The sequence below is a fragment of the Psittacula echo genome (assembly GCF_963264785.1).
Source record: "Psittacula echo genome assembly, chromosome: 1".
NCBI classification, from domain to species: domain Eukaryota; kingdom Metazoa; phylum Chordata; class Aves; order Psittaciformes; family Psittacidae; genus Psittacula; species Psittacula echo.
This window is the reverse complement of record NC_137735.1, coordinates 106,490,218-106,502,419: the sequence shown is the minus strand read 5'-3', so window position 1 is coordinate 106,502,419 and position 12,202 is coordinate 106,490,218. Positions and strand designations below refer to the sequence as shown.

Below are 12,202 nucleotides of genomic sequence, written 5' to 3'. Positions count from 1 at the left end.
GTCTGTAGAGCAGATGCATCATGTGCATGGTTTAGGATCAGAGGATCAAAGTTTCATCTGCAACATGACTTCTGTAAAATACTTTTTACTTATGAGAACTCAGCTTTAATGAAAAACAATTAGACTAAGAGATAAGTAAAAGTAGTAAGGTTCTTTTTTATAATATTTGATATTTGTCTAAATATTACAGTTAGTAAAATCAGAGAGTAGCTAAAATAATAAAAGCAGTTTCTTATACCTGCATACAGATATATAGATATTATATATATACAGATATTATACCTGCAGAGGAAAATGTTTAACCCATTTAATTTCAAGTTTGAGTTTTTCATTTTTATGGATTCATTGGATTAAAAAGGAGTTTTCACAGAATGCTATGGGCTTATCACAATAACAGTTTCTCCTGTCTTGTAGACAATCTTTTAAATTCACAAAACTTCAAGATTGGCATTCAGTAATTTAAATACATTCTTATGTATATCCTACATTTAATGAGAGACAATGAAGTTACTTTATACAACAATCATAATTCTAAAGGATTGTTCACAGAATTATAAAATCTGGCAAATAAGGATTTTATCGCTTTGTGGACTTTCAGCAAGCTTACTGGTTGGGCTACTCCTTTTTTGCAGGTCATTGATAGGTCTGTTAGAGTTTTAAAAAGTCTGTCTTGCTATAAGCTTTTTTAATACTACTGTGAACTTTGAAATACAAACTTTTTTTGTTTTTTAAACCTGACTAGGGGATTTGCCGTGTTTCTAAATGTCATTCTAAATCTGAAGACAAATTTTTTTGCAGTTACAAAAACATCTACCGTGAACTGGAGCAGAATATCAAAACAGCAGATGCTGTTGAAGACTTGCGGTGGTTTAGAGCTAATCAAGGTCCAGGGATGTCAATGAACTGGCCTCAGTTTGAGGTAAGGTCCCAGTACTTAAAACCCAGACTTGTTTTGTCTTTTTTTTTTCTCTTTGCTCTCTGTCATATTCTTTCTGGTGTAACAATTACGTTCAGGCTACTGGCAGTGAATTTTGTTGCTTTTACAAGTTATAGTAGTTTTCATTTCTTGATTTCCATTAGGCTCTCCTTATCTCCCAGCTTTTTGAGGGTAATTATATCAGACACATACTTAAAGGTAAAGGGGTAAAACAGAAAATTCCTAAAGTGAGGTTTGGTTTTTTGTTGTTTGGTGTTTGTTGGGGTTTTTTTTAACCTAAAAAAATACTGAAGTAATAAGTATGCCATGGTTTATTTGATACACCCCTGACAGCTGTATGTGTTATCCTGTTTTACTTCTCCCCTTGGGTGTCAGTCTTCAGTTTGAATCTCCTTGCTGTTAACAGATAATTACAGTGTAGGCAGCAAAGACTGTGGTGAAAAAGTTTGAAATAAATACTTCAATCAGTCCTGAAAATCGATATTTATAAATTTTAACTATTTTTTCGATGTTGTTATATTAGAACAGCTTTGGCCAGTTGGTAATTTTATTGCTGAATGCCATCTTCAAAAGAAAGGAGGTTTTTTTAAGTAGTATTCTGCTAACTACTACAGGAAAGAAGTACCAAAATGTATCAGTGCAGAACTTGCTACGAGAGTGTCACATAGCTGTAATTGAGATAAGTTTGTCTGACCAGAATCATGGGTTTAGTTGCAATAATTTCTAGGTTTAAATTAATGGAGCGGAAGCATCAGTTCTGGAGTGTTCACTGTTCCCTTATTAACCGTAATGGAAAATAGCAGTTGGTTTTTAAACTACTGACCAACTTCAGTTTAGAAGGTTTGAGAAATAAAACTTGTAATATTACTGCAGAATTGCTTTGCCTGAAATGCTGAACTACAGTTTCTTCTGTGTGGGGAAATTATCATCCTTTTTCATAAACATTATAATTAAGAGATTAAATACTGTTACTGTTTTTCTAATCAAGTTGGTTTTTCTCATTTACATGCTACAAGGATGACGTAAGTAAAAAAACAAAACAACATGATCAAATGAATATGAGATTGCATTATAAACTGCAAATATGCTTAGGTCAGTGGTCTTTAAACTGTGCTAACTCAGAAATCCAATATGTATTTGTACAGAGTTAAAATAATGAGGTATGTCTGAAAAGTTAGCCAGAAATCACTGAAGACTGACTGACTGTGCTAGATGTATAAACCAATAGTAACAGCAACTTGCAAAACCTTAGTGTCCCATTAAGTATTAAAAATACTTATCTCAAATGGTATCTTTTGTATAGCAAACTATCTCCTGACTGTGTGTTTTTTATTTTTAAGGCTTCTGAGATCAAACATGCCTAAGCATAGGATATTTGCTTGAATCTGGTTTGTTCTCTGTTGGTTCCTGCTTTATATAAGTAGGCAGCTTAATTTGATTTGATAGGTAGAAGTTGTGTTTATGCTTCATCATGCCTGTCTGTCTGCCTTCTGAAACATCTGAATGGCTCAGAACATCAAGGAGGAGATACTTTACAAATGCATCATGAGTCTTGTCAACAGTTGTGTTGATTTGAGCCTTAATTCTTATGGATGGCTTTTAAGGACAGTAAGTTTCACAAAATGTAGACTGAAGTACCTTAAGGGCTCAAATCTTAGGGACAGGAGAAGTGATACAGAAGTTTAAAATTAGCTTCTTCATAGGTCATTCTTGGAGCACTTCTTGAGAAGTAAGCCTCATTTTAAATTTAGGTTATAATACCTTCTTAAATTAAATGTAAGATTTACCTTTTAAAGCCAGATGTCGTGTCTTTATTTAAAACAGTGAGCCCTCTCAGTACAACTTTTCAAGAGCTGCACTGGCCAACTCCTTTTATTTCCCCAGTTATCTGCCAGAGGGCTGGTATTCTAAGTCTTTTCAAGGTGTTCAGAATACTAAGCAGGGTAGTACAGGTAACCTTGGGATTTTGTGAGTAGCACAGATACCGCTTTGCATTGCTAGGGTAGGAACTAGATGAGAACTATAACTGAAACACTTAAAGAAACTTATCTTTTTCATATTGTGTTGTTGTATGTATAAATCTATGTTCTATAACTCAGTCTGAAAACTAAATGTGATTGTTCAATTAAATTTCTCAATCATGCTTTACATTTATTGACAGGAGTGGTCTGCAGATCTGAATCGTACGCTCAGTAGAAGAGAAAAAAAGAAGGCTTCTGATGGGGTGACTCTAACTGGTATTAATCAGACAGGAGATCAAGTTTCGCAACCTAACAAACATAGCAGGTATTTAATTTTTTCATGCCTAAAAAGACTAATCGGAAAGGATTGTTATCTTCAAGTACACTAAGCTCTATAGGATCAAAATGTCACTGTCTGACCGAATATTAGTTATTTGTGATGTGATTGTGCAGCTTATAAAATATTTTTGAATTAGTCTCCATTTTATAGTTCTCTTTAATTAATTAAAGAGACCAAACAGTAATTAAAAGTGATCAAACTTAATGAGAAACTGAACTTTCTGTAGCTAATCTGGTAGTTAAGTCTGTTGCTCTCTTCCCATCTCTAGAAATGACAATTAAACTTAGAATCCACAATGTTAGAAAAGACCTTTAAGATCTTGGATTGCAAAACATTTAGTCACTTCAGTATTTGGGATATGATTAATATAAAACTGTTAACATCAATTGCTGTAGAAAGAAATGAAGCTGGCTAGAAAAATCACACTGCCTTTTATTGCAGGCAGTAGGAAAAAGAAATTATGGTCCACGAAGGATATTGTAATTCTGGAGGAATGTATCCTATGTGAGATTTTGTGAACTTTCTCGCGTCTTAAGCTGTCCTTGATAGGTATTTGGGTTTCTGTTTGGTTATGGTTTTGGTTTTTGCCTGGAGAAGGGGTCTACTAAGAAACTGCATAGTGGGACGCCAATGTCAGTGTTCTACTCTAAAACAGATAGGGTCACCATAATGCTCTTTCTTTTCCAAATTAGCAGTCTTAGTGTCCAGAGTAACACAGTGCAGTCAGTACAATCAAGTTACAATCCCTTTGAAGATGAAGAAGATACTGGGAGTACTGTCAGTGAAAAGGAGGACAATAAGATCAAAAAGTTGGTGAAATGTTGTTTTTTTAATTGTTTTCACACTTGCACTTTCTCTATCCAAGGTTTTCTGTTTTTGGTTTCTGTAACACTATGCCGGTCAGTGCATGAAGTCCTTTTAAGCGGTTATGTAAGCAACACTGTAACCTAACTTGTCTTTCCTAACAGATGCCATATCTGTTGCCTTGATCTATGGTTTGAAGCTACTGGGGTTATTGGCAGTTGCTAACAGAACTGCTGCTGCTTTTTTTAACTTCCTTTACCAGTCCTGTAAACTGTTAAAACCAACAGGTTTTTGTACTGAAACTGCTTCTGGAGCTTTACTGCTCTGTGTGTTCTTGCTGAATAAATCTGCTTTTATGATTGCTTTCTTTTTGTTTAGGACCTTCTCAAACAGCTGCCTGTTACTTCAGTGTACACACTGGGGGTGTCATACCACTCTCTTAAATGGCATGTGCATGCTCAACACTGAACTTTCGTTTACATGATCAAGTTGTTGCAGTGTAATGAAGTTTCTCTATTAGTGGATTGCAACATGCAAAAAGTGTTGAAGGCTACTGTAGAGGTGGATAGAGATGTGGGAGGAAGGTTCTGCAAAGCAATTTAAATGTCTTTTCCTAAACCAGATAATAGTTTATTCCTGTCATCTAGTACCTGCATACCTTTAACCTTCTAGAGTAAATAATCCTGTCGATTATATAGGCTTCTTGGTAGAGAAGTTTTTGGAGTTCATGGGGAGGTTGTCTTTGATACCTTTTTTTAATTCTGCCTTTTTCTAACTTTGTAAATGTATTGCAAGAATGCTGCTGCTTTTCTGCTTTAGAGTGGAGGTTAAGCTTAACTAGGGGAACTCGTATCTTGGTGGTATTTCTATTCTCCTATTTTAAGAGCAAAAAAGAATAATTGAAAGTCTGTTTTCAGCGTTAGCAGCTATGAGAAAAACCAAGGCTACCCTACAGATTGGTCTGATGAGGAGTCCAACAATCCCTTCTCTTCCACTGATGCAAATGGAGACACCAATCCATTTGATGAAGATACCTCTCCTGCAATGGAAGTGAGAGTACGTGCACTCTATGACTATGAGGGCCAAGAGCAAGATGAGCTCAGCTTCAAAGCTGGTAAGTTTACAGCATTCATTTAAGTCACCCCACTCCCCCTTTCTCCTTTTGATAAATGTTTTTTTCTCTTCAGCTTTCATTTTCTGAAGTTGTACCTGTCCTCTGAATGTACAACTCACAATATCCTACCTAAGCTTCCCCCCTCCCAATAGTGCTGCTTAATATCCCCTGTTCAGAAGCACTGATTTCTAATCTGTTTGGAATGTGTTTGGATGCATCTGTTTGAGATTTTCTTACAGTTTTACATTAAACAAAATGAGTTGCAGAACTAATAGAATCCTGTCTTCTCCTTTTCTTTCTTGGTGACAGTAACAGCTGCTGCTTTTAGCTGTCTAGAAATGTCAACCCAACTTTATAAAGTTGTTGTTTTTAAAGGAAAAGACACAGCAGTTAATTTTAAAACAATATTTGATCAACTGATTTTTTTTTTTTCTGTTTAAACTGGAAGCATCCGTTTTTTGGCCTCCAGCTTCCTACAGTGCTAACTTTTTAAGGTTCAATACTTAACCATGGACAGATAACTTTTTCCTTTCTTTCCATCCCCCCCTCAGTAAACGTTAAGCTCAGTAACTCTCTTTACCTGTTTTCATCTTATATTAGGCTTCGCTTACTATACATCTTCCTTCTTAGGATGATGTATTTCCCTTGAGCCATATACCCTATTCCTTTTTTACCTTACTGCTGTAGGAGAACAGAATAGAGGCAACTGACAGGAGACAAGCATGCCACAGTATTTGACACATACGAAGTTGGCACAAGGGCACGATGGCTGCATGCCTTGGATGCTTGGATGCCTTCCAGTTTGCCTGGGCTAGCACTGCAAGCCGCTGTGCCCGGGCAGCTTACTCAGTCCCCAAAGTGGGGAAACTTCGTTTTTCATGATCCGGCCAGCCCGTAGGCAGCACCCTCTAGTGATGAAAGGTGAAATCTATGCTCTGATCATACCTTCAAGCTCTAATTTCAGTCAATTGTTCTTCTATCTTGCCCGGAACTGCATATTAAAACTTTACCGGCCAGGAATTCCAGAACAAGATTGCATGTGAGTAGTTTAGCAAAAGCAAACAGAACTTCAGGTTTTGCAAATGAGACAGTTAATCTTGTTGATCTTGTCCCTTTTCCTGTTTGCTTGCCATTTACTCTCTTCTTCTGTAACGACTGATTTAGCCATAGAAGAAAAAAGGATTCAAGTGTTGAAAGAGTTTGGGATAACTTTTGGTTCTACTTCCCTTTCAGATGGGGGTTGCAAGAAGTACACTACTTCTGCACCATCTACTATGAGTCTTAGATGGATGTTACAGCTGAAAGTTAATAGCCGATGATGTAGCTGATCAGTGAACCTGCCAGGCTTCCATTCTGCTTATGGAGAAAGCTGGTGCTCAGAACAGTGTTTTTCCAGAACATATTACAAATGCAGTTTGTGTGGTTTAAACTAAAAAGCCCCACAACTCAGGTGTTGGTGCTCCTGCCTTCCACTCGCCTCCCTCCTTTTTCAGTAGTGAAATCTCTAGACATTTGACTTTTCTTCTTTGTAGATATTTGTAGGCTTCTGGAGAGAAGCAGTGGGTTGGTTTGTCCATTAACTGTGCTGAATTGTGCCCTGACAGAAGGACAGTAGTAAGCAAACATCTGGAGCTTTCTTTGGAATGCACAGCAGCCAAGATTATTCTTCATTCTGTAGACTTTACTGCTTCTTTTTCTCAGCAGGGGATAGAAGTATGCTAATCCTTTTGAAATATGTGTATTGTGCCTGTAAAGCAATAGGGTGGCATTCCAGGGGTTTACAGTAACAAGCCTTTCAGTGGCAAAACTATGCAATGTTTATACACAGAGATGTAATGGTTAAATACGAAGTTAGGTATCTGGTGCTTTAGTACCAGCTGTGTGACTTTGCATCAAACTATTTGAACCAAGTGGTTCTCTGAGTGAGGTCTGTGAAAACGAAGTACAGGGAGTATGAACTGTGAGATGTACGTATGTTTAACTTAAAATAGCTTAGTTCCTTTGAAGGAAGAGCATTGAAGTGTGTTATAACACCAAATTACGTGATTGTATCAATCATAGGAAAGGGATGACATGCTAAGCTAAGAATCCACTTACAGAAGCTGAGTTATAGAATGGCTGCAGTTGAACTTAGTTTTGAGGCTGAAGTATTAGTGTGACTATGTTTACACTGACCTTAAAAAGTCTAAGGAAAAAAACCTCACCAGGTCGTGCAGGAGCCAATTTAAAATGTACTCACGCCTGTGCTCCTATGTAGACTATGTGTAGACTCCTAAGCAGCTGTCAACAGAGGATTAATGCATTTTAAGGATTGGTTTAAATGTACATGGATATTCTCAGATAGGATTTCTTTGGGTATTCAAAGAATCTGCCTACAAAGCTTTTGTGATCACTTCTGGGTGCATGCTGTAGAAATATATTCTGCATAGTGTCCACTGAATGTACTTTAACACATGAAACTCCTTGTTATTAGTGGAACACTTCATACACCTTTTGGTGGTTTGTTCTGCCTCTTTTTTTTTTTTTTTTCTTTCTTTCCTTTTCTTGGCAAATGACTCTGGGAGGCTTCCAAAGAGGAAGAATAACTTTGTTTATTCCTATCTTATGAGAGCTTTTATAATCATGTAACAGGATGGGATGCAGCCATCTACTGGGTGTATATCTCACCCTACTGTGTCTCTGCCTTTGAGAATAAATAGCCACAGTAAATGTAGTCCATGCAATGTTGTCAAAATGTGTTATCGTATATTTATTTATACAGTAAATAAATGTCTTTATTGCAGTCGTTAGAGTGTTTTCTGTAACTGTTGTACTGATGATGCTTAAAAGTGGTAATAGTTTCATAGACCTCCAAGATCAGTGAGTGAGCTTCCAAGCCCTAGCTGTTACTATACGTGCAATTGCACTGAGGCTTACTGTTAATGCAGTGTGGCTTTTTGATAGTTACTGGTTTTGCTCTGCATTAACATACGCTTCATAGAAGCAGCGGGAATGCTTGGAACTGTACATTCTCTCATTCTGCTGCACTAGAAACAGTGGTAAAGTGACTCCATAAGCTGAGTACAGCCTGCAGTGCCAAACACATTCATAATGTTCTTCTATTAGCTGTCTGGTGAACTTAGAAACTGGAGGAGATGAGGCTTTAACTTTTTTACCTGACAGAGGAGCTATGACAGATTGATATCTTGCAAGGATTTAATGTGAAGCTTGTCCATTTCTACCAAAGAATTTATAGTCCCTGGGCTAATTCATGTTCTCCTAAATGATACCAAGACTGTATATTTATAGCCGTTTGGGATTGCATTGTGGTTAGTAATATCTTCAGCATGTATTTCCTGTTGCTAACTAAGATGAAACACAAATCAGTTTATCTAGGGAAATAATTTGACACAAATAAGTTGTACATGAAGAAATAATTATTACTAAGTGTGGCCTCTTTTGCCTGGCTGAAGTGGACGTTCATTTGCTCATATACGGCATCTTGGTGTCTGCAGTGGACATGCAGATAACTGTCATATTACCTACCTGTTATTACTGAAAAGGTTACACAAATAAGTTGTACATGAAGAAATAATTATTACTAAGTGTGGCCTCTTTTGCCTGGCTGAAGTGGATGTTCATTTGCTCATATACGGCATCTTGGTGTCTGCAGTGGACATGCAGATAACTGTCATATTACCTACCTGTTATTACTGAAAAGGTTACAGTTTATTAACAATGTTCCTTCTTTTTTCAGGGGATGAGTTAACTAAAATGGAGAATGAAGATGAGCAGGGGTGGTGCAAAGGACGCCTGGACAATGGACAAGTTGGCTTATACCCAGCAAACTATGTAGAACCAATCCAGTGACAAAGGACAACGCTAATACAGAAGTGTTACAAAAGCTCATAGGCTTGTACAGTATATATTTAAAGTAAGAGGAAGCTGAATGGTGTATAGAGTGTATATATTTTAATGAAAAGGTGAGAGGTTGATGCCGAAATCACGGTGATTTAAAGACAAAAGTTTGAACTAATAATTTGATACTGTTTTCACAGCTTGTGCACAATGCAAAGGAGAGGGGTTAGGTTGAAAAAATACTATGATAGGAAAAATATTTTTAAGCTTTTTCTTCCCATGTGGTCTGTTATTGTGAATCCTAAACATTTTTGCATTTCTATGCTTGTGCCTCATCCTACCCTAGGTATGTGGCTTACGCTCACTTTTGTTTAATCAGTTATTTTAAGTGACCTTCAGTAACTTGCAACTTGAATTTTAAAGATTATTATAGTTAATTTTCTATTTGTTCTTAGCGATGTCTGAAAGATTCAGTATTTTTTTATTTAAATGCTATGTAGTTAAGCACCTTTTTATATGCTTGGATTTATCAATTAATACTTAAATTATGACATAGATTTAGTCACCAGTTGACTGAATGAAAACTCTTTCCATGTTGTAGTAATCTTTCTATGTTGTCAGCATGGCTTGAAGTTGTAAAACAAATACTGTATTTAATAAATATCTGTTACAGAAGGTTATTTGTAGCAGAGCTATCTGCAGATGTCATGGTTTGGGATTCTGTTAAGAATGTTGTTTACGTGGTTTGACACTTAAACTAGGAGTTTTCCATCTAGATCTTAAATGGCACACAAAAGAAAGATAAGTTATATGTAAGCCCCAGAATAGTAGCTATTTCCTGCACATGTTTGCAGGGAAAAAGCATGATCTCCTTTAAACTGCTAATGATTTTTTGGGTGATTTGAAATGTTAAATCTGTGAAGGCTAATTTTTTTGAACAGAGAAGACTGTAAAATAGACTAAATGCTTTTTATTAAGAGCCTATCTATGTTGTGTATATGTACATATAATTTGATATTCCAAAACATAAAGAGCATGGCTATTAGTTATCAAGCCTTTTGTTGTCAATAAGATTTAGACTGTTTTAAGAGTTTAAATTATAGGTATATTTAAATCTGCTTTCCTGCCATATTCATTACTGTACCATAGACAAAGTATTCTGTGATTAGATTTTCAGGAGTACAGTAAATACACTAACATACTCAAAATCAGTATTTGTGGATAAATCTATGGGTCAAAATATAAACTAGCTTTAGTCCTTACATGGATTATTGTAGCAGAACACTGTAAAATCTACATTTGTTTGCAGTTACAGCTCAGACATCTGTAATTGTGTCAAATAGTATGCATTTGTTACATTTAAACTGGGTTGTAAAATTACAGCAGATTTGTGTTTAAAAACAAAACCAAACCCCAAGTATCAGGTAAGTAGATATGCTATGTTAGGAAGCTACACTGTTATGAAGCTAACAAATCTGTTTTGAGGTAACTATAAAACACTGTTGGTAGTCTTGGATTTTATTGTTTGCTTTTGAGCTTATAGATATATTTAGTCGTCATTTTCAATGAACCAAAATGTGCAAGCTTAGAAAGTGGATGTATGTATATGTCTGTCAAGGAAAACTTACCAACGTAATTGTTCATCCACAAGACGGTTACTAAAATTGTCAGGAATTACTGGTTTGGGTCTCTGTATTGTAAAATATTTTAGAAAACAATAAAATCTGTTATCTCTTAAATACATAGAATGTACCTTTTACTATTTCAGTGTACATGAAATGGTCTTATGAATCAAATGATCTGTGTGGTTTACTGCAGTTCAAGGTGACAAAATCTGCATTGTCTAAGCAGGCCATAAAGAGGAGTATTACATCAGTGGCATTGTGCTACTGTTAACAAAAAAAGGGAGGTGCAGTCAGTGCACTGGGCAAGGGGCTGTTGGCAAGACATTCCAGCAAAACTCTTTATGGAAAAAGAGACCACATCTTTTATGGGTATGGAGAATCTATCATGATGCTGCTTTTGGTGGTATAATCAAATCTGGTAGAGCTTGGGTGAGCAGCTAAGCTATTTATAGCATCTGAATATTTTCTTCCCTTTGTGAGTTGTCTTGTTGACTGGTAGTGATTGATGTAGTAGTGTTTGTGATGACTAGCTGAAAGTTGCATATCATCTTTCCCATCAATTCTGCATCTTTTAATCTAAACAAAGTACCAGTTCATTATGCTGGATGTCCAGTTTGGTCAAGGCACCACAGAATCCAAGTGGGAGGGACCAAGGGAGGTCTCTATTTTGGAGTCCTATTTAAAGCACAGTCAGCTCTGCATTCAGACCAGCTTGCTCAGACCTTTGAGCTAGTCCGGAAAACTTCCAAAGTCTGATTTCATAACATCTCTGTTCAAACTCTTACAATGCTTAATGATAATATTTTTCCCCTTTGTAACTTGTGGTTAGGACCTGCCATATTGCCATTGATGACGATTGTGTGTCATTCTGCTATGCTTGGATGGAGCCTGGCTTGGTGTTTTGGTAGCCTCCTTGTAGGTGCTGGAAGGCTGCTGTTGGGACCCCCAAACTAATCTCTTCTCCAAGCTGAACAAGCCCCGTTCCCTCAGCCTCTTCTCACAGAGCAAGTGCTCCATCCCTCTGACGTCCCTCCACTGCCCCTGCTCAAGTTTATCAGGCTCTTGTACTGAGCATGGGAGAAGATGCGAGGGTGTCCAAAACTGGACAAAGTTTTCCAAAAATCTGAGTAGCAGGAGCTAATGGCAAATTTATAAAACATTTTAAAAGTAGTATTTTTACACTACTGCTGATAAAGTGTAAGCAATAGGCCATTTAAAGTGCTTTGATACTCTTACTAAACTTAACTTAAATGAGAACTTTGGGAAACAGACTTAAGTTTGGCCAAATGAAAACAACTAGTTTCATCCTCATTTTGAATGGACAGCTGAATTCAGTTGAAAATTTTGCTTCAAGAATATTAATGTTATCTCATATGTAGTACATGGAGTTTGAATATACTCATTGTAGCCAAAATTAGAATGAGAATGGAGGGGACATCTGGAGGCTACCTAGTGCAGCCAGGTGCACTCAAAGCACCTCAAAGCAGGTCCAATTACAGCAGGTTGTTCAGGGCTTGTCCAGCTGAGTCTTAAACATCTCTGAGGAAGAGGAGTCCACCATCTGTCTAAGAAACCTGTTTTACT

At 36.7% G+C, this 12,202-nt stretch overlaps 1 protein-coding gene across 13 annotated transcripts in view; it reads left to right on the top strand.

Annotated features, from left to right (window-relative positions):
- The window catches only part of PACSIN2 (protein kinase C and casein kinase substrate in neurons 2), a 105,111-nt gene that overhangs the window by 50,089 nt on the left and 42,820 nt on the right, over nucleotides 1–12,202 (top strand). For 6 of the 13 annotated variants that reach the window (XM_080615580.1, XM_080615579.1, XM_080615571.1 and 3 more), the window contains 5 exons: nucleotides 799–919; nucleotides 3,099–3,223; nucleotides 3,931–4,047; nucleotides 4,960–5,156; nucleotides 8,893–10,719. The exons of 5 other annotated variants lie outside the window; for them this stretch is intronic. In XM_080615580.1, coding sequence (XP_080471706.1) covers nucleotides 799–919; nucleotides 3,099–3,223; nucleotides 3,931–4,047; nucleotides 4,960–5,156; nucleotides 8,893–9,005 — 673 coding nt within the window. In that variant the 3' untranslated portion in view covers nucleotides 9,006–10,719. Of the gene's footprint in view, nucleotides 1–798; nucleotides 920–3,098; nucleotides 3,224–3,930; nucleotides 4,048–4,959; nucleotides 5,157–8,892; nucleotides 10,720–12,202 lie in introns of those variants that run through there. 2 more of the 13 variants (XM_080615569.1, XM_080615570.1) reach the window with 2 other exon arrangements.